We start from the raw sequence: 23,476 nt of genomic DNA, 5'->3' as shown, positions 1-23,476 counted from the left end.
ATGAATATTTTAGAACTCTTGTCTCTTTTTTGTGAGATAATTTACCCCATTTTACCCCCCCTTTCCATTTCTCCTAGTACATTTCTCTCTCACCCCTTAATTTTACTTTTTTAAGATATCATTCCTTCAAATTCATCTCATACCTATGCCCTCTAACTATATGTACTCCTTCTAACTGCCCTGATAATGAGGAAGTTCATATGAGTTATCAGTATCATCTTCCCAAATAGGAATATCAACAGTTCAATATCATTAAATTCATTATGATTTCCTTCCTGTTTACTTTTTTTTTGCTTCACTTGAATCTCACATTTAAAGATAAAATTTTCTGTTCAGCTCTGATCTTTTCCTCAGGAAAATTTGGAAGTCCCCATTTTTGTGGACGGTCTATCTTTTCCCCTGAAAGAGTATGCTCATTTATACTGGGCATAATTGTTTATAATAGAAGCTCTTTTGCCCTCCAGAATATCATATTTCAAACCCTATGATCTTTAATGTAAAAGTGGTTAAATCTTATTTTATCCTGACCATGGCTCCAAAATACTTAAATTGTTTCTTTCTGGCTACTTACAATATTTTCTCCTTAATGTGGAGCTCTAGAATTTGGCTATGATGTTCCTGGGAGTTTTCATTCTAAGTTGTCTTGGACTGAAAAAAATTGCTTTATTCCATCTTTTTGAGGGTTCTGTCACTCTAGAATTTGTTTAGTCATTATTTAAAGGTATTTGGAGGAATTTGGGGAGAGCTTGGATGAGTCTCTGCCTTTACTCCATTACCTTGGCTTTTTACCTGTAATTATTTTCCAATACCTACATAGCATTAGATTTAACTGAGTAAGAGAAGAAAAGAAAATATAGTGCTGATAATGGCAATAGTCTGTGAAAAGCAATAAATTTTGGGACTTATTCAAGGCTGCTTAAACAAATCAGAATTGACCTAAGTCAAAATTATAAAAGGAAGCGAATTTATTTTAAGTGTTGTGATTTTTTTCTTATTTTTCCATACATGCCCTCTTTTTCTCCGCTGCTAAATGGCTAGGGATGTTTAGCCTAGGAAGGGCAAAACAGGGTTATGGGCCAAGGAAGACAGTTTTCTTCAAGCACTAAAAGGATTTTTCCCTGGACAAGGAGGATTACACTTAGATACAGTGGGTAGAAGTTATAAAGAATTACTGGGCTGGGTGCAGCTAGGTGTCACAGTGGATAGAGCACCAACCCTGGAGTCAGGAGGACCTGAGTTCAAATCTTGCCTCAGTTTACCTAGCTGTAGGACCTCATGCAAGTCTTACAAAAACCCCATTGACTTGCAAAAATAAGAAAAATAATTATTAGGCTTGTTACAAGAATCTAAAGTGGAATAGGATGCCTCAGGAGCTTCCTCTTCATAAGACAAGGTGTTTAAATAAAAGGTGGATGGATATTCATCAGGTATTCTAGATTGGGTACAGATTAACCAGTTTATGGGGCTTTTTTTCAGATTAAATGAGATGTTTTTGAGGAAATAAGTGATGAAATTTAGTGTTTTGAAAGCAAGAAAGGTTACAAATAATTCTGAGGTTTGATATTGGGAATATAGAAAGGTGGTCTTGTCTCCCAAAATGCCAGTTGATTTGGGTAGTGGGAAAAGCTCTGTCCTTTGCTCACATCACTATACTGCTGCATATGCCTTAATCCTGTAAATTCGTTGGAGGATAGGGATCATCTCTGATTCACTTTTTTAAAAAAAATCCATCTTAGTCCAGTATCTTGTGCAATAAATATTCATTTTGATTACTTAAATGAAGTAATGATGAAAAATTGAATTAGAAGAAATATGTTCATATAGTCACTTTCATATCTTGTGGAAGAGGGAAAAAATGAAAGATACTTCTAAATATCATCCATCTTACTTGATGCTGAATGAATATAATCAATGTACCATAGGGAGAATATATGAGATACATCTCAGGACTTCAGATGACTAGTGAGATAATAAGAAATGCTGTTGCAGGCTTTGGAGGAAGTGTTCTTATCTTTCACTTATTGGATAGAACTTCTAGTGAGCAAACACTTAAAAGCACCCAGAACTCAACCAATGGAAGTATTATTCTACTCATTATTGTTGTGAGTGTGTCTGACTCTTTGTCACCCCATTTGGAGTTTTCTTGTCAAAGACACTGGAGTGTTTTGTCATTTCCTTCTTCAGTTCCTCTTTCAAATGAGAAAATTGAGACAAAAAAGGATTAAATGATTTCATACACACACACACACACACACACACACATATATATAAATATATAAGTTTCTTTGAGGATAGGTATTCTTTCATTTCTGTCTTCTTATCCCCAATGCCTAGGACAGTACCACTTGATAAGTATTTGTTGATAAATAAGTTTACTGATCAATATAATAGTACTATAAGAGTGATCTTATGTCAGGGTAGTGTCTTCTATTTTTCAGTTGAAAAGGCTTCTGCCTGGAAAAACTATAATAACAGCAATAACAAAAACTTGCATCTGCTTAGAAATGTTTGAATTTTTAATATATAAAGTTGCTAATTGGCTAGGCAGCAACTATTTATCCTTCAAAGAAAAACAGGGTCTTTTCTGCCTAGTATCATAACCCAAGATTGAAAATAAATGTTTTGTTGTTCTCTCTTTTGCATTTAATGATATTCCTTTCAGACCTCTTTATCCTTGGGTTTTAGGGTATGGCACAATATTCTGTCCTTTTTTATGGCTATTATGACAATAAACGGACAATTGGAGCCATGAATTTCAGGATGCCTCTCTCCTATTTTCTGGTGGGAATCATGTGCATTGGATACAGCTTCCTGATTGTCATCAGAACGTAAGTTCCATCTGCTCTCAGGGAAGGAGAAAATTATTGATATAACTAAAAAAGTGGGGGTAGACGGGAATAATTTAAGAACTGGTTAAAATTATTGCATTGCTTTGTGTCCAGAGAACACACAAATGAGAGGAGATGTTATACAGTTTTAACATCAGGACTGATGTGAAACTGATGTTATTCCAATATTGGTTCACAAAGTCTTCATTGACAGCTAACCACTTATACCACTGGCCAACTTTTCAGGCCTGAGCGCATTTTTAGCTAATATAAATCTTTTAGTGCTTTAGAAGTATAAGTGAATTGCTCAGCAGATGCTCAGAAAACAGCTGTTGACTTCCTTTATACACTTTGTGATACTTGAGTTCGATCTTCTTTGATCATTTTAAGAAATCTGAAGTCTATTTTCTTATATTTTTTTTTAAAAAGTAGAATAATTATTCAACCAATTTCAACAATATAAGATAGTAGAAAAACAAGTGTGGTCTCCAAAGAGATCATCAGGATTAGGAGTATAATAATGCATTCTCTTGGAAAAGGATACATTTTATCTTAGGGGAGGATTTAAATTGGGAACAAGATCAACTCTTTTTCCAGTGCAAAAAAAAATATATTTTTCAGTAACAGATGTAGGAATTTAAAATAAAATTGAGTCATCTGTATAGGGTTGTGGGCTCTTTTCCCGGTTTGTTGTTTAATTAATTAGTTGTGTTTGACTCTTTATGACACTATTTGGGGTTTTCTTGGCAAAATTACAGGAGTGATTGACCATTTTTTCCTCTAGTTCATTTTACAGATGAGGAACTAAAGCAAATAAGGTTAAGTGACATGGATTTGAATTGAGATCATCTTGATTGCAAGCCTGATACTATATCCACTGTGCCATCTAGTTGTCCCTCGTCTCAGCTAGTAACCAATAATATATTCCAGTTTCACTTGAGAGTTGCAGATGCAAACACTTATCTGCAGTCTACCAAGTTCCTTGTAAGGATGCTAACTTATTTTTTTGATAAGCACAAAGTTTCTTTACAACTAGTTTTCAGGAGCTTCCAAGGATCCCTGAAGGACAAAGTATTACCATAGAATAACATGTGAGGTATTTACCTAAATTGTCTAGACATATTCACTTTGCTGAAGTCAGGATTATCATTTAATTTATTGAGTATTGGTTTGGTTTTTAACTTCCTGGCTAATAAGATATAGGTTATTTGTCCTTTTCCATTTTTCTGTGACCTTCAGTGACTGAGAAAGAGTGTTAGATGGTACCAATTTAGCCTTGATTGTTTTATTGACTACTCTGAAGCTTACAGAGGTAGCATTTTTTTTTGCAAGACAGTGGGGTTAAGTGACTTGCCCAAGGCCACACAGCTAGGTAATTATTAAGTGTCTGAGGTCAAATTTGAACTCAGTTCCTCCTGACTCCAGGACCAGTGCTCTATCCACTGTGCCACCTAGCAGCCCTGAGAGGTAGTATTTATTGCAAAAAATTTTAAAGGCAGCTTTATAGAAGATTATGCTTTTAAAGCTGTAAATAAGGTAGTATAATTGGTTACTTGTGGCTATCTAAACATTCTGTTTTAGCTTTGACAACATCCATCAATTTTCCCATTTCCCCATATCCATTAAAATTGATCAGCTATATTGAAACATATTTGATTTGACTTTTTTTTTTACTTTTTTTGGTTTTGATAACCCAAACTGGCTTGACTATTTTCTTGTGGATTAGGCTACTGAAGACTTGCTACTATTACAAATATAAGATTTATAATAAATTACACTGGGGGGCAACTTTTCATAAACAGAATTAACAGCTACATATATGCTTCTGTTTTATTCTATACCTAAAACTTCCCCAAGTTATTCAGAAATAAGGAAGTTTGGCCATCAAATCAACCATTTTCAAGGACTCCAGGCATTTATCCACAAAATTTTTAAGAAGGTCCCTAAAATATTTTTCTTATTGCCAAAAGTCCAAAGGGTTTTGCCTCCAAACTTTTTATTTTATGATTCACTCTTTTTTAAAATTTTTATTAAAGATATTATTTGAGTTTTACAGTTTTCCCCCATTGATGATTCACTCTTAAGGAATGAACATCCATCAGAGTATTTGAAGGTTTGGGTTCTAGTCCTAGTTCTAGTATCTTCCATTTAGATAACTTTGGACAAATTCTCTCTATATAATATTCTTATCTATTTTATACTTCTAGATTTAGGTAAATCAAATTAGTAGGTTAAAATTATGTGCTACCATACCATAAATATGCAGGATTAGTACTTTATATGTTGTTCTCATTAGTTTTCAAACCAAATAAGATAGATCAGTTAAATGGCAGGTCCTAATCAATTCTACTGGAATCAGTGTATTAAATAGTATGGACTTGACTGGCTTTTTTTAGAACAACTAAAGTATTGGTCAGGATGGGACCCTAATCTTTCCATGCCTAAATGAGAAAGTCTGAACTGGGTTCAAAATGTTCTAGTTTGTTCATACTCTTTTCACAAAGCTGTTCCCTAGGGACAGACAATAATTCTTATTTTGAGTATACTCTCATCTGGAAATAGGATTCTAATTTCTAACATTTATGGAAATTAACTTCAGGGACCTATTTACAATAGTGAAATATTCTCTTTCTTGCAGTTTCATATTAAAGGGAAAAACTTTTGGGGCCATTAGGTGTCATAGTGGATAAAGCACTGGCCTTGGAGTCAGGAGTACCTGGGTTCAAATCCGGTGTCAGACACTTAAAAATTACCTAGCTGTGTGGCCTTGGGCAAGCCACTTAACTCCATTTGCCTTGCAAAAACCTAAAAAAAAAAAAAAAGGAAAAAACTTTTACAAAACACTCAACACACACACACACACACACACACACACACACAAATACTCCAGTCTTATAAAGGCATTTAAAAATGTTTCATGGTCTGCTCAAAATGTTATCATCATTACCCACTGTTACTATCTTCATACTGGTGTTGGAATTCAAGGAAGTTCCACAGATTACATCTTTCATTTTATAAGGGGTGCAGCTGACCCACTTTAGTTGATTAACTCTTGGAATGTTTAAACTATGGACAATAGAATTCAGGGCTGCTTGAATTTTCCTAGAAAAGAAGAGTTAATTTTGAGACATACAGATAGACATCCTTACAAAGATGCAGAGACAGAGACAGGAAGGAGAGAGGTGAGTTTAATTTGACTTTTCAGCTCTAGATCAAGAAGAAAAGAGAGAGACAGAGACAGAGACAGAGAGTCTGAGAAGAGAGACAGAGAGGGAGAGAGAGAAAGAAACAGATAGAGACGGAGGCAGATACACTACTCTTTATACCTCTGCCTACAAAGAAAAGGATGAGAGAAGAATGGGAAAAGACTGAATCTAGGCTGATGTCTTGCTGGATCTCATTCAGACCTAGTTAAGTTTCATCCAGTTTCATCGAAATACAGAGCACAATATATATGAAATCAGAAGTTCTGGTTTCAAATCTTTTTTTTTTTTTGGCTTCTTATGTATGTGACTTTTGGCAAGTTACTTAATCTCTCCTGGCCTCAGTTTCCTCCTTTATAAAATGAACAGGTTGGACCAAATAGCCTCTGATTGCCTTTCCAGCTGTAAATAAATAATTCATTTTCATTTACCTTGTTTCTGTTTTTAAAATATTTTTATTTGTTTTTCCAATTTCGTGCAAAGATAGTTTTTTTACCAATCACTTTTTTTCAAGATTTTGAGTTTTACCATTTTTCTCCCTCCCTCTCTTCCCCCTTTCCCCCCCCTGTCAGAAAGCAATCTGATAAAAATTCTATACCATTTATCCTGTTTCTTGCTAAAGGTTACTGTGTCATTCTCCTTACCATCTATAGTAGGCTAAAGGCAACATAGTACCTTCTACATTCAGTCTTAATGGCATATTTGAGGGCCATTTTGAGGAAGCAAAATAAACCCCGGATGATTTTGATTATAACAATAATGATGGTGATCATGATGATTTCTCCAATGATGGCTTGGAGACAGAGGACCTGGATTTGAATTTCAGTCTTGCCACTTATTAACTGAATGACCTTGGGAAGGCTTTGGACTTTCCAAGGTCAAATCTATGATCCTAAGTTCCTTTTGAATTAAGGATTTGTAACTATGTTCATAATACAAAGTTCCTTCCTCACTCCAGTCCCAGGCCTTAGTTGCAGTTAAATGAAAGAGGGGTGGGTTATTATGCTTCCTTTTCCAAATAGATCTGTTGATAACTCTCATATTGTTAAGAGTAACTAGCAGAGTTTCTTGCCAAAAAGATAAAAAAAAAAGAAAAGAAAAAAGTAAATAAGGGCAGCTAGGAGGCATAGGGATAGACCATTGGCACTGGAGTTAGAAGGATCTGAGTTCAAATCTAGCCCCAGACACTTGCTATATTAGCTGTGTGACCCTGGGCAAGTCACTTAACCCCAATTTACTTGCCAAAAAGAAAAAAAGCAACTGTCAAAAATATCTTTGTTTTGAGAATTTATATGACAAAATACATAGAAAGAAAAAAATACCTCTGAGTGAAGCATTGAGAAAAATGTTTTAAACAAAACATCCTTTCCCCCCCTTCCTTTAATTCATTTCAACACTCCTTTTCCTTTTATTCCCTCTCCAGTTACAAGGAGGCAACAAAAATGAATAAGTGAAAAAATGGTGGGACAAGTGCATTTCACAGGTTTGTTGTATACTACACACATCCTTGACCATCTTGGATTCAATTTAGTTCTATTCAATTCAGAAAACATTTATTAAGCACTATACTGGACTGGAGACCTGTCTGTTCTCTATAAAAGGAAAGAATTGTACTAGTTGGTTTCTGAGGTTAAGTACAGTGTTGTGATGGTCTTGGATTCAGAAAGAATTGATCATGGATCTTTCCTCAGAAGTCTGATCATATATGAGCTCTATAAACCCTAGACGAATCACTTAACCTTTCTTAGTTTTTTAGTTGTAAAATGGGGATAATAAGTACTGAGGACATAGAAGGAAAAAAAGAATCCTTGTTTCCATGGAGTTTATTTTATATTAGATGTTTTATCCTCCAAAATCATCCTTTGTTACTTTCAATTGAAATTCTTACTTCTTTTAGTAGTCTGAAGAAAGCAAAATAATTCAAACTAAGTTTTTTAATAGGCAACAATCATTTATTGTGATATTTGTTTATTTTAGAAAGATCTAATGATAGGTCAATGGAACCCATATGCAACTTCTCTAAAACTTAGGCCTATTACAAAAGTTTGATTCTCTAATGCTATTATGTCAGATTCCTGGGATAGTTGACAGCTAAATTCTTGAACATTTACTCTGTTCATAAATAAGACTGGAACTGATTAAGATATAATTTTTGCCCCTATCTCTGAACAAGAAATCACTAAGTACTTAGAACCTAAAGTTATTATCTTTTAGTATCTTCTGCCTTCTAGGTGCTTAATGAGCTTGAAGGTTTATTACAAAATTCAATAATGTAAGCACTATTATTATCAGGTAGGTAATACATGAGAACAAGGCCATTAATAAATTCTAGTCATTTAAAAAATATTCTATATCAACAGAGACAATTATAGGTTAATTGACCAACAGTGGAGAAAAAAAAACAAACAAAAAACTAGCCCAAAATAAAACAAAACAAAAACCTCAATACAAAGGGTATTGCAAGATGTAAAAGTAATAACTGTCAAATATTCATTTATTCATTTGTTAATATGAAAGTAGAAAATTTTCGAGATTGGAAATCTTACTGGTGATTATCCTCAAAATGCCTATCAAGGGATGAGCAGGATATTACAAGGGTATGTTGGTTACATATTCATTTAAGAAATTTTCATCTTTTCAACCAAAATTTCCATTGAGGGCATCTTTCTTGAGCCTAATCCAATTCATTGTGGCCTTACTGTACCTTTCTGTTGTCTTCTATGGAGTCTTTAATGTAGGGAAAATGTCTGTTTTTCTTAATCTAGATAAAGGATTTACCCCCCACCCAAGCCTGAGTAGAACACAATGAGATGGGGACTAAACAAGATTGAAAAGAATATTAAGTTCAGGGGCAGCTAGGTGGTGCAGTGGATAGAGCACTGGCCCTGGAGTCAGGAGTACCTGGGTTCAAATACAGTCTCAGACACTTAATAATTACTTAGCTGTGTGGCCTTGGGCAAGCCACTTAACCCCATTGCCTTGTAAAAAAACTAAAAAAAAGAATATTAAGTTCAATTTCATTAAGAGTCCTATTCTTCAGGGGTTGATGACTAGATAATGAGGAAATAAGAATGGAAAAAATACTGCATCTCTCCAATAATAATTGATTATTAATTTAAGAGAGAAATAATGATTTCTCCATGATAAGGTAGGTACCCTAGTGTAGTGAATAGAAAGCTGACCACAGAATCATAAAGACCTGCCTTCTTAGAAATGGATGAATTATCCTGCTGGTAATACCTGTGGAATCCTGATTTTCCATGTAGCAGTTTCCATATTTCCCCATCATTTTCATCAAAATAGTCTTAATGTTTGCAAGTGTTCTGAACCAGATAAACAAATGTAATGCTATATACCAAATCTCTGAAAGCTGCCCACTCCTTTCCTGTTCCGCTGCTCAACTTTCCCTCCAAGTTAGCTGCAAATTATTCCAGTTGAGAATAAAGAAGCACTCAAATCTCTTGACATTGATTCTCCTGGTAGTCATTTTGCCCTGGAGCTGCTGCTTTGGTTGAATGTGAATATTTAACCTGGATAGGATAAGTCACAGACTGGCACTCTGTAGCACACATTACTTTCTTCATTCTCACATCCTGTCTTTCTTCTTACAATCACATAGTCTATTTATACTGATGCCAATGTTTGCTTCATGGGTATATCCAGGAAGGTTTATTGTATTTAGGTAACTGGAAGATATTGTTTGTGAGGAGATAGACAGAAATAAATTTAAGAACTATGGGATATCAAGTCAAGAAACATTGTCAAGGAAAAGGTGGTTCTTGATTCCAGGTTTCCATAAACTGAGAGTGGTTCTCAGATTCCATTAGTAGATTAATGGAAGAGAATGTTTCACAAAGCCATTACCTTAAAGTTTGCAAATAGAATTATAAATATGTCATTTTCTTTTCAACAACTCTGGGAGGTGGGTGTTATCTGCATTTTACAGTTGAGGACTAAGATAGGTTGGGTTTAAGTGACTTGTCCAGGGGCACATTAGTCTTTGGTAAATGCCTAATGAGTTATTATTTTATGTATCCTAGCTAATTTATGCAAAACATTATTTGATCAACCAACTGATTGTTTCCTGAAAACGTCAGGTGGACTATATCTTAGATTCAAGTAGGCTGCAGTTGACAAAAGCATTGCACTTTAGTGGAAGTCTTTTTTGGCCTTCTCCATCAACTTCTCTCCCCTTTTTTCCCAACCTTTATTGCTGAGGTATTTCTATGATACTATTAGTCTATTTTTCAGGAGGCTTTTTATGTGATTTGTAAAAAAGTATGCCTCTGAGCATATTTACAGTGTTAAAAATTCAACCTGTATATTAAATAATACAAGAACAAAATAAAAAAAACAAGCAAACACAAAAAAAAAGCTATTCAGAGTGAAAGCCTTAACTAAAAGCACATGGTTTACAATTATCTCATAAAACTTTGCATGGTTGCCTGTACTATATGGCATGGTTTCCTAGTTTAGTCCCTTGAAAAACAAATTTAAGCAAATTGTGAGCTGTATGTGACATGGTATTGACCATCTTGAGGCAAAATTAAGGAATTTGTCCTCAGTGCCTTCCACTCCTTTCAACATCCCAAATGCCTTCCAGTCTCTTAACTTTCCCCTTCCCCCACCAGTTACCTTTTCCTATCTCTTACCCTCTTCCAACTTTCCTGTTTTGTGTCTTATTCCTTCAGGGTCTACACTCAAATGAAGAAAATGAGTGTTAAAGGAATAGTTGAATGAACAATTTGTCTCTCCCAGATAACAAGTTTGAGGGCCGTAAAAGGAGGTAGTTGGACTAGATTAGTACTGAAACTGGGTCCCTTGTAGTGGGTCTGAGATTGAATCCTGATTTGAGACAAGTTAATTAGTCTCTTTCAGACTCAATTATGCAAAATATGCACAATAACAATAATAATAATAGCACCAACTTCAAAAGAATATTATGAAAATCAAATTAGATAATATCTAAGGTGCTTTGTTATATAAATATTGGATCATCATAATCAACATTATCATAGTATCATTTGTGCTACATTTTATAACTCTAGGGGAGAATTCTTAATAAAATTAAATTCTTAATAAAATAAATAATAAAGATAAAAATAAAGAATAAAAGACAAGTAGACACAGCACAATTTCTTTAAGAAAGCTCTTAAATGGAGAATTTTTAAAAACCACATTATAGGGGCAGCTAGGTGGCATAGTGTTTAAAGCACCAGCCTTGGAGTCAGGAGTACCTGGATTTAAATCTGGTGTCAGACACTTAATAATTACCTAGCTGTGTGGCCTTGGGCAAGCCAATTAACCCCATTTGCCTTGCAAAAATCTAAAAAAAACAAAAACCAAAAAACCACATTATAGGGGCAGCTAGGTGGTGCAGTGGATAGAGCACTGGCCCTGTAGTCAGGAGGACCAGAGTTCAAATGTAACCTCAGACACTTAATAATTACCTAGCTGTGTGGCCTTGGGCAAGCCGCTTAACCCCACTACCTGGACAAAAAAAACCCTTAAAAAAACCACATTATGGCTTTCTGCTTATTTTTAATGAGGTGAATTTTTATAGGACGTTAATGCCTATTATTCTAAAGACAAATAGATTGACTATGATATAGAAATAGAGGTGGGCTATGTGGAACCAAGATCTGAAACTACTCAAACTAAACTGCAAGTAAAAACTGGTTTTTTTCTACTTCTACTTCTAATTGGGTTGACTCTAACTACTTGACTTTTAAAATATTTGAAAATCTAACTCTTATCAATACAGTGAAAATTTTGGAACTATATGAAAACACTATTTTGGTAAAATTTTCTTTTGCTGATACATTTTTTAATTTTGTTTTCCTCATTAAACCAAGGTCCTTTAGAATAGAGGCTGCGTTTTTGCCTTTATTTGTATTACTTATGCTTAGCCTGCCACATAGTAGAAACTTAATAAAAGCTTATTGATTAACTGACAAGCTGCATCTGTCAAAAGCAACACCTGAACTCAGGTTTTCCTCACTTCCAAGGTTGGTTCCCTATCCACTTGGGGTCATTGATTTATGTCTTGTCATTGCACTCTGATGACCATGGAGAGAAGAGTGAAACTAATGATTCTGCAAAGCTCTGCCTTACTTAAATCCAATTTACACACAAGTCAAGACATCATTTTCATGAAGTTATTGCTCCTTTTTGAGAATGAAGAATAAACAACAATCCTTTAAATTTGACTTTAAAAAATGTCCTTTATAATTCTAAAGTTATTGTATTAGTTTAAAAATATAACAATATTTTATATATCTTACTTTGCCTACAAAAAAAATCCTCATGTTTGGCATCCATAGAAATGTTAAGACTCCAGGAAAAAGAAATGTATAAAAACATGGACCAGAAAATCTTTTGGGGAAAAACCATTTCTCTTCCCTTATGTATTTTCCTCCCCAGTTTTTTCTTCCCTTAAATTTGCCTTCCTTACTTTTGCCTAATGGTACCATTTTATATTTCCCTTCGAGGTTCAAATTTTGGATTTGCCTTTTTATCTTTGCAGAATGGCAAAGAATCTTGGTGAAGATGGAGGAGGGGATGACAACACTTTCAATTTCAGCTGGAAAATGTTCACAAGCTGGGACTTTCTTATTGGTAACCCTGAAACAGCAGACAACAAATTTAACTCCATCATAATGAACTTTAAGGTAAAGGAATTTTTTTACTGAATTTCTGGGAGCAAAATCTCACTAATCCCAAATCACTTCTTGTGGTCTAATAAAATATTCCCAGGAGAAGGGAAAAGTTGACTCATTTTATCTACCTGCCAGAATTAGGGGACAGTGCCTGCTTAGAGAAAATCTGGTGACATTTTCCAGCATTAATATTGTAGCATTGTCCTGCTTCCTCAGTTTTCACAATAATATTGACAGGAAACAAGAGATTCATCATTCACAATTTTAACACTAGAACGAAGGTCACTTATAAAAAAAGAGTAGTAGATTTGGAATTCTACCCACACTACTACTTATAAGTTCTGGGATCTTAGGCAAGTCATTAACTTTTCTGAAGATGTTGCTTCCTCAGTGAGAAGAAATGAAATATTAGCTATCAGCCTTAGAATCAGGAAGACATGTTCAAATTCTGGCTTTGAAGTATAATGAACATGTAACACTGAGCACATAATAGAGATTGTAAATTGAAGGTCATTTGCAGATGGTAGAGAAAGACATTGCAATGGTAGAGAAAATTTTCTTATTGGTAGTTCCCCATTCCAAAGCAATCTCAGGTTCCAATTCTATTCTTCCCCTTCTTCCTGCCCCCCTTATATTATTTACCTCATTGATCTTGATTCCACATGTCCCACCTCTTTTTCTATCATGCATGCATGACTTGTGAGTAAATTGGATTTAAATGAGACAGAGCTTCACAAAGTCACTAGTCTCACTCTCTTCTCCAGAGATATCAGAGTCCAAACACAATATATAAATCAAGTCTACTGGCAATGGCTCCAGTGGATAAGGAACCAACTTTGAAAGTAAGGAAGACCTAGGTTCAAGTGTTGCTTTCATAGAGGGCTCTCAGTTAATCAGTAAGCTTTTATTAAATTCCTACTGTGTGGCAGGCTACGCATAAGGGATACAAAGAAAGGCAATTTTATTTGCAAGCAAACAAAAAAGGTAAAAAGTTGAACTACTATAATGTGAGTTTTTGCAATAGAGGTCTTTTCCCATTTTAAAACAGTTTTATTGATATTGCTTTTACATTGCCTAGATTTTCCCATATATCCCTTACTTCCTCCTTCCAAAAAGTCATCTATCATAACAAAGAATTAAAGTAAATAAATGAACTAATAAGTAAATAATAAGGGGAAAAATCATCAAAACTTTTTAATACATAGAAAAAATTATTATTCTTACAAATTCTTGATTTCTATTTTAATGTTTAATAAAATTTGATATTCTAAGAAATATTCCACACCTATGGATATTCTAGTTCTATAAAGCAGTTAAGGGCTTTTCATATCTCTTTGTTAAGGACTTGTTATGTATATTTTAATAATACTTATTTGAACAAAATATAAACCATTCTCCAAAGTATCTAAAATACAATCAGAAGAGTAATACTACCCATTATGACAAAGGTCTCCAGGTCTTCCCTAATGCATCTCATCTATTTTGTAGAATCGATTCCCAGAGATTAATGAAAACTGATTTTTCAATTTTCATTTCCCACAAAACTAATCTGAAGTCCTGACCCTTAAAGTAGCTCAGTTTTTCTTTTCTTTTTCTCCTCTTTTTAGGAAGCTATTGATGAGGAATTTGCAGCCCAAAGAGAAGAAAATGTCCATTTGATCCGATTCCTGAGGTTCCTTGCTAACTTCTTCTGTTTCCTCACACTTGCTGCAAGTGGATATCTCATTTTTTGGGCTGTGAAACGATCCCAGGAATTTGCACAGCAAGATCCAGACACCCTTGGGTGGTGGGAAAAAAATGAAGTTCGTCCCTGCATGCTACTATATGTTTGGAATTTGTCATTTACTACTTTGTGGGTTATGGGACATGCTTTGGCTTTTTTCCTTTCTTTCCTCCCTTCATTTGACTTTATTCTCTTGAGTTTTTCCCTTCAATTCTAATCCTATTCCTGGGTCTTCTGTAACAAGAGGACAAGGATGCAGATCTTGCTTTTGATATTTACTAATTAGTCAGCCTTGAGTAAATCACTTAATCTCCCTGGGCCAAAATTTTCTCCACTATAAAGGTGGGCCTTTGAGGCCCCTTATCTTTAACTTTGGTTTTGATATAATTATAGGAATCTAGAGCCAGAAAGGATTGTGGAGTTTTTCTAGGACAATCCTTTATTTAACAAATGAAAAAAACTAAAACTCAAGATTTATTCAAGGTCAAACATTGTTAGAAAGAACTGGATCTTGAACCCAGGTCAGAGACTTGAGTTCAGGTAGCGAAAACAATATGGAAATGAATGGAGGAACGAGAGAGGATGGGATGGACCTCAAGCAATGTGAATTTCTTGGTTGCTGAATAATGGCTCTTTCAAACACAAACAGTAATGTAAACAAGTTAATTTATAGATTTTATTAGGAATCACTTTAATCGAAAGCTGATAAACAATGACAATATTAAATTCTGGGCATAGACAAAGTTTTTCCATTTTCCTTTTTATCCTGGTATACCTCTCATCCCTTGCCATCACCCTAAGGGAAGACACTCTTTTTTTTTTGATAGTGCCAAGAGACTTGCAAATGAGGTAAGCACATTACTCCCCAATCACTATTCTTGACTTTCTCTTTCCATTCCCAAACAGTATTTCATAAATATGCCCAAAGTCCACCGAATAAGGTTAAAGTGAATAACAATATACGGGAAGAACAGTGACAATTCTAAGAGTCTGCATCAACCAGCATCTCAGCAACTGAAATAACTAAATAACAACTATATATCTTTTTTGAACTCTAGTAATGCATCAGCTGCCTAATATAGACTTGCACATGTATACCCCAAACATATTCCAAATTCAACATGTCCCAAATCTAACTTACTATAGTTTCTTTAAAAATTCACTTATCTTCCTAATTTCATCACCATTCTTTTATCACCAATCAACTCTATGATTCTTAGAATCATCATAGCTCTCCTCTTCCTCCCATGTTATGCTCATCCCTTTTTCCTCCATTTATAAGACTACCACCTTGGTTTAGAACCCTCCCTTATTACCTCTCTTCTATACTATTGCAATATTTTCATACTCATTCTCAATTCCAGTCTCTTTCCTCTCCAATCTTTCATATCACTGACAAATTTATTTTCCTACAGGTATGTATCTGATCATCTCACTTTCATGAAATTGAAATGGTTCCAAATTGCTTCTAAATAAAGTAGTAACTATCTCATTGAGCCATTTCTAATTTAGCATCAAACTATCTTTTTGGGTTTTGTTCACATTATTCTCCTCCATTTAATTTGTTTTACAATCAAATTGACCTATTTGCTGTTCCATGTAAATGATATTCCATTTCTTAACTCTGCACTTGCAGAAACAGTTTCAAGTTCTTCCTCAATGTTGTTTTCCCTCCTCACTTTTTTTTCTGGAACCTGCAGTTAAGGGTTGATTTCAACAGAGAGCCTTTCCTGATCCTTTCAATTATTAATGGTCCCTCTCCCTCATCACTTCTAATACTGCATAGTATTTACTTTGCATATATTTAAAATGTACTTTTCTGAATATAGATATATATATACATATATATGTATATATATATATATATATATATATATATATATATATATATATATATATAGTAATCCCCAGGAGAATGCAAAAATCCATGAAGGAAGATCTATTTTGTCTTTTTTCCTTCTTTCTTTTTTTTAGTTAGCAATAGAAACATTGCCTTATATATATGCTTAATAAATGTTCTTAGATAAATAGATGAATGCTAAAACTGGCAATATTTAGAATAAAAATTTTAAAGCAAGAAAGGACCTTAAGGATCATCTTATTAAAACTCTTCCTTGGGGTGGCGCAGTGGATAAAGCACTGGCCCTGGAGTCAGTAGTACCTGGGTTCAAATCCAGTCTCAGACACTTAATAGTGACCTAGCTGTGTGGCCTTGGGCAAGCCACTTAATTCCATTTGCCTTGCAAAAAAAAAAACTCTTCCTTTTACAAATTGTAAAAGAGAAGCCAAGAAAGAGAAAGTCTTGCCCAAAGTCATACAGTTAATTCCTTATTAAGCCAGTCCTGAAACCTGAATCTTCTGACTCCCAGCTAATTTTGCCTTTGGTACTTTTGTCTATCTTCATATAAATGAAGACATGACTGAAGACATGATACTCAAACACTTCTGAGAGTTTGTATATTATACAATTCTAAAAACAGTATAAATACTGTACACAAGGAAAAAAGGCCCTGCAATTCAGTCAGCTCATGTTCAATTCATGGGCGTGTGTGTCTTTTTTTAAAATTTCTTTTGGATTCTGGGTATCTTGGGCTTTGGAAGACAGCTGAAGCTACTTTACTTTAAGTGCCTAATTTCTGTTTTGAAGAGGTTTGAGAGATTATGTAGATTTAAAAAAATGGCTAATCTGGTAGTTTATGTGACTCCTATAGTAATCTTATAGTTTCTATTTCATCACTATTACTATTACTACTCTTCTTCCTCTTCCTGCTGCTGCTGCTGCTGCTACTACTGCTAGTACTACTACTACTAAAACTACTACTATTACTACTATTACTGCTACTACTACTACTACTACTACTACTACCACTACTACTACTACTACTTCTTTTACTATTAATACAACTATTTTATCTCCCATGGAACCTGATACCTATCAAATATCATAAGATACTGACTCATGATTGGAAGCTTCCATAAATTGGTGACAAGCTAGCCTGAAGTATTTCAATAGGAGAGATTTGGGGCTGGATGGAAGTGAGATTAGAGGTTCAGTGATTTTAAATTTGTATGTTAGCTATTATTTCCAGAGTTTCCTTGTATTTTGTTGTTCCTACCTGAACAAACTGTAGAATTAACACTAAAAAATGAGAAGTTTGAACTGGATGAGGTTTGATCTGTATCATTAATTCTTTGATACTCCAACTATATGCCAGCAAATAGATAACTAAATTGTAGAAAGAATGAGGAAGGCTAGTAAAAATGCATTAAGGGGCAGCTAGGTGGCACAGTGGATAGAGCACTGGCCCTGGAATCAAGAGTACCTGAGTTCAAATCTGAACTCAGACACTTAATAATTACTTAGCCGTGTAGCCTTGGGCAAGCCACTTAACCCCATTGCCTTGTAAAAAACTAAAAACAAATGCATTTAAAGGAAAAATTAAACCATACTTTTACAAATTAAAAAAAAAATTATTCAGGGCTAAACCAGAATGCTCAACAATATACCTACTCTTCAAGATCTTTCTTGCTCCCAGGCAAAATGGAGAAAACAGATTTATTAATCAAATTCCATTAAAAAAAACCTGCTCCAAAGCAAGTCATCCTTATCATGTTTGTTCTATGACAAGTAAAGTTATGTTCTATATGAACATAATATTTTATAGTCACAACTTGGGGAAAATTTAGAAAATTGATTAGCCATTATCTAATACCATTTGAAAAAGTTCTACTATGCTTAAACACACACACACACACACACACACACACACACACACACAAACACACACACACACAAAGACACAAACATTGAAAGTTTAGCCATGTCTTATTTTGTCCAAACATCTGACTAGCCTCATGATATACTGCTTTCCAATTCTAGTTCTGAAAACACTGATTAAATCAGCACTAACATTTCTGTAAAGGATGTGTTAATAAATTTCCTTCCAGGGGTGTTGTGCTAGAGTCAACTCTCCTGAAAGTCCTAAGACTAAATACCTAAGAAATTGGCAAACACTTTGAACTAGAATTTGATTTATTGTTTTGTTGATTGTCTAGATTTAAGAAAGGGATAGAGAAAATATTAATAAAGCAGATTAAACTTAAAAACATGCTCATACATCTTTTTCCCTCAAGAGTTGGCAGTTAAGGGACAGCTAGGTGGCACAGTGGATAAAGCACCAACCCTGGAGTCAGGAGTACCTGGGTTCAAATCCAGTCTCAGACACTTGATAATTACCTAGCTGTGTGGCCTTGGGTAAGCCACTTAACACCATTTGCCTTGCAAAATCCTTAAAAAAAGAGTTGGCAGTTAAATATTTACTAGCATGTCCTTTCCTATGATGCCAATCACCATTCTTCTAAGCAAAAACTTTTCAACCATTTTCAAAGGTGGGGGGAAGGCAAGTTCCCTGAAAATAGAGACTAGCTTACTAGTGTGTTATTTGTATCCCTAATCAGCAAATTGATAATTATTAAGTACCAATGTTTAACATAATAAGTAGCTAATTAATTAAGCACTTACTACATGTTTTTTGTTCATTTATTTGGATAAAGACTAGAGTTCTTAGGATCCAAAATAATTCTCTTACCTTACAAGGACTGAAGAAAAGTTGCCAAAGGAGAATCTTAGGAAAAGGGAAAATTTTAAGATGTCTTCAATGTACTCTTTCTAGTTTCATTTATTTATTTAATTATTTTTTCAGATGAACATGATCATGTCGCTCCTGGGGATGTTTTGTCCAACCTTATTTGACTTATTTGCTGAACTGGAAAACTATCATCCCCTTATAGCTCTGAAATGGTTACTGGGTCGCATTTTTGCTCTTCTTCTGGGCAACTTGTATGTATTTATTCTTGCCTTGTTGGATGAGGTCAATAACAAGGTAGGTACTGTTTCTGTATTACTAGCCTTTGACAACTGTGTTAGTCTTTCCTTTTGTTAAATATTTCTCATTTATCCTTTATATAGTTTGTTTTGCATATATTTACTTGTTGCTTCTCACATTAGATTGCAAATTCTATGAGGGCAAGGACTGTCTTTTGTCTCTTTTTGTATCCCTGATGTTTAGTAGAATACTGGGAACATAAAAGGTGTTTAATAAATGTTTATTGCTAGATTAATTGGTTGGTTGTTTTCTTTGTGTTTGTTTTTCCTAGCTGGAAGAAGAAAAGTTAGTTATGGCAAACATCACTATATGGGAAGCGAACATGATCAAAGCCTTCAATTCATCTCAGAGTGAAAATAGCACTGGTCCTCCTTACTTTGTGGAACCTGCCGATGTACCCAGGGGTCCCTGCTGGGAGACAATGGTAGGACAGGTAATGAAATGGATGGGAATACACTGCCTCAGGACTCAAATACTCAAACAGATTTGCTAACAAAGATGTCTATGGCAAACTCATCTTATCTATTCACCCAGGGACATTCTTGTCCCTGCTGCTGGGGCTTTCCTCAATTTCTTTGACATTTTAAGCATACTTGTAGAGCACAGGGGCCATGAATCCTAATCTTAAATTGTAGTCTGTTGGACTGTGAAGAAAGGATGACTAAAGGCATTGTCAGGAAACATTTCTTTGATATTTCTCTCTTTGGATACCTTGCCATCAAACCAATTATGGTCATAACTTCTGAGAATTAATCTTGTTCCATTATTTCAGTTGAGTCTCATTCTTCAAGACCCCATTTGAGATTTTTCTTGGCAAATATACTAGAATGGTTTTCCATTTCCTTCTCCAGCTCAGTTTATAGAAGAAGAAACTGACAAACAGTGTTAAGTGACGTTCCTAGGGTCACACAACTAGTAAAAGTATCTGATTTGGATTTGAACTAATTACATTCCAGTGCTGCCTGGTCATAAATACATACTTCAGAAAATCATTAGCAGTTATCACCATGCTATGAAGATTTTTACACTGTTTGCAAATATTTAGTTAAAATTAAGTCTATTCCACTTCGCAGATATTCTTCTTTTTATTCCCAAACTAAGTCTAAAATGATCAGTACTGTAAAATAATTGGGATGACCAGGTCTTTACTCCAAAGTGCTAACATCTAGGGAGGACAAAGTCCTCTACTGGCTTGTCATTCTTGTTTGTTTTCCTCAAAGAGCTTTTTTATCTCCTTTTCCATCTGGCCAATTCTGCTTTTTAAGAATTCTTCTTGGGGAAGCTAGGTGGCACAGTGGATAGAGCACCCATTCTGGAGTCAAGAGTACCTGAGTTCAAACCCAGCCTCAGACATTTAATAATTACCTCGCTGTGTGGCCTTGGGCATTGCCTTGCAAAACCCTAAAAAAAAAAACTCCTCCTCATTAACTTTTTGAACTTTTATCCATTTCACCTAAACAGGTTTTTAATATGTTATTTTCTTTTTTTTATTTTTATTAAAGATATTATTTGATTTTTACAATTTTCCCCCAATCTTGCTTCCCTCCCCCCACTCCCACCCCACAGATAGCACTCCATCAATCTTTACTTTGTTTCCATGTCATACCTTGATCCAAATTGGGTGTGATGAGAGAGAAATCATATCCTTAAAGAGAACAGAATTCTCAGAGGTAACAATATCAGACAATAAGATATCCGGCTTTTTTCCAAATTAAAGGGAATAGTCCTTGTACTTTGTTCAAACTCCACAGATCCTTATCTGGATACCGATGGTACTCTCCTTTGCAGACAGCCAAAAATTGTTCCCAATTGTTGCACTGATGGAATGAGCAAGTCCTTCAAAGTTGAACATCACTCCTATGTTGCTGTTAGGGTGTACAGTATTTTCTGGTTCTACTCAACTCACTCAGCATCAGTTCATGCAAATCTCTCCAGGTTTCCCTGAAATCCCGTCCCTCTTGGTTTCTAATAGAACAATAGTGTTCCATGACATACATATACCAGTTTGCTAAGCCATTCCACAATTGAAGGACATTTACTGGATTTCCAGTTCTTTGCCACCACAAACAGGGCTGCTATAAATATTTTTGTACAAGCAATGTTTTTACCCTTTTTTCTCATCTGTTCAGGGTATAGACCCAGTAGTGGTATTGCTGGGTCAAAGGGTATGCATATTTTTGTTGCCCTTTGGGCATAGTTCCAAATAGCTCTACAGAAGGGTTGGATGAGTTCACAGCTCCACCAACAGTGTAATAATGTCACAGATTTCCCAAATCCCTTCCAACAATGATCATTATCCTTCCTGGTCATACTGGTCAATCTGAGAGGTGTGAGGTGGTACCTCAGAGAAGCTTTGATTTGCATTTCTCTAATAATTAATGATTTAGAGCATTTTTTCATATGGCCATGGATTGCTTTGATCTCCTCATCTGTAAATTGCCTTTGCATATCCTTGGACCATTTGTCAATTGGGGAATGGCTTTTTGTTTTAAAAATATGGCTCAGTTCTCTGTATATTTTAGAAATGAGTCCTTTGTCAGAATCATTAGTTGTAAAGATCATTTCCCAATTTACTACATTTCTTTTGATCTTGGTTGCATTGGTTTTATCTGTGCAAAAGCTTTTTAATTTAAAGTAATCGAAATCATCTAATTGGTTTTTGGTGATGTTCTCCAACTCTTCCTTAGTCATAAACTTTTCCCCTTTCCATTGATCTGACAGGTAGAATAGTCCTTGATCTTCTAATTTGCTTATAGTATTGTTTTTTATGTCTATGTCCTGTAATCATTTGGATCTTATCTTGGCAAAGGGTGTGAGGTGTTGGTCTAATCTAAGTTTCTTCCATAAAGACTTCCAATTATCCCAGCAGTTTTTATCAAAGAGGGAGTTTTTATCCCAATGGCCGGACTTTTTGGGTTTATCAAACAGCAGATTACTATAATCCTCTCCTGCTTTTATACCTAGTCTATTCCACTGGTCCACCATTCTATTTCTTAGCCAATACCAAAAAGTTTTGATGACTGATGCTTAATAATATAATTTTATATCTGGTAGGGCTAAGCCACCTTCGTTTGCATTTTTTTTCATTAAGCTTCTGGAAATTCTTGACTTTTTACTTCTCCATATGAATTTACTTACAATTTTTTCTAACTCATTAAAGTAATTTTTTTGAATTTTGATTGGTAGGGCACTAAACAGATAGTTTAGTTTTGGTAGAATTGTCATTTTTATTTTATTAGCTCTCCCTATCCATGAGCAGTTGATATTTGCCCAGTTATTTAAATCTGATTTAATTTGTGTGAGAAGTGTTTTATAATTGTTTTCAAAAAGATTCTGAGTCTGTCTTGGCAAATAGACTCCCAAATATTTTACACTGTCTGAGGTTACTTTGAATGGGATTTCTCTTTCTAGCTCTTCCTGCTGTTTCTTGCTAGACATATATAGGAAGGTTGAGGATTTATGAGAGTTTATTTTATAACCTGCAACTTAGCTAAAATTGCTAATTGTTTCCAGTAGTTTTTTAGATGATTTCTTGGGATTCTCTAGGTAGACCATCATGTCATCTGCAAAGACTGAGAGTTTGTCTCTTCCTTCCCAATTCTAATTCTTTCAATTTCTTTTTCTTCTCTAATTGCTGATGCTAACATTTCTAATACAATATTGAATACTAGTGGTGATAATGGGCACCCTTGTTTCACCCCCGATCTTATTGGGAATGCCTCTAGCCTCTCCCCATTGAATATAATGCTTGTTGATGGTTTCAGATAGATACTGCTAATTATTTTCAGGAACAGTCCATTTATTCCTACACTCTCTAGTGTTTTTAATAGGAATGGATGCTGTATTTTGTCAAAAGCTTTTTCAGCATCTATTGATATGATCATATGATTTCTGATAGGTTTGTTGTTGATACAATTGAGTATACTAACAGTTTTCCTAATATTGAACCAACCCTGCATTCCTGGAATAAATCCTACTTGATCATAATGTAGTATCCTAGTGATGACTTGTTGTGGTCGTTTTGCTAAGATTTTATTTAGGATTTTTGCATCTATATTCATCAGGGAAACAGGTCTATAAGTTTCTTTCTCTGTTTTAACTCTTCCTGGTTTAGGTAACAGTACCATATTGGTTTCATAGAAAGAGTTAGGCAGAGTTCCATCTTTCCCTATTTTTC

At 34.7% G+C, this 23,476-nt stretch overlaps 1 protein-coding gene across 1 annotated transcript in view; it reads left to right on the top strand.

Moving 5' to 3' along the window:
• The window catches only part of TMC1 (transmembrane channel like 1), a 146,330-nt gene that overhangs the window by 78,201 nt on the left and 44,653 nt on the right, over positions 1 to 23,476 (top strand). The window contains exons 7-11 of the mRNA XM_074203763.1: positions 2,686 to 2,828; positions 12,558 to 12,702; positions 14,298 to 14,492; positions 19,117 to 19,296; positions 19,571 to 19,732. Of these exons, the coding sequence (XP_074059864.1) occupies positions 2,686 to 2,828; positions 12,558 to 12,702; positions 14,298 to 14,492; positions 19,117 to 19,296; positions 19,571 to 19,732 (825 nt within the window). The remainder of the gene's footprint in view (positions 1 to 2,685; positions 2,829 to 12,557; positions 12,703 to 14,297; positions 14,493 to 19,116; positions 19,297 to 19,570; positions 19,733 to 23,476) is intronic.

Source organism: Macrotis lagotis, chromosome X (assembly GCF_037893015.1).
Source record: "Macrotis lagotis isolate mMagLag1 chromosome X, bilby.v1.9.chrom.fasta, whole genome shotgun sequence".
In the NCBI taxonomy this organism is placed as follows: Eukaryota; Metazoa; Chordata; class Mammalia; order Peramelemorphia; family Peramelidae; genus Macrotis; species Macrotis lagotis.
This window is presented reverse-complemented; position numbering and strand designations above follow the sequence as displayed.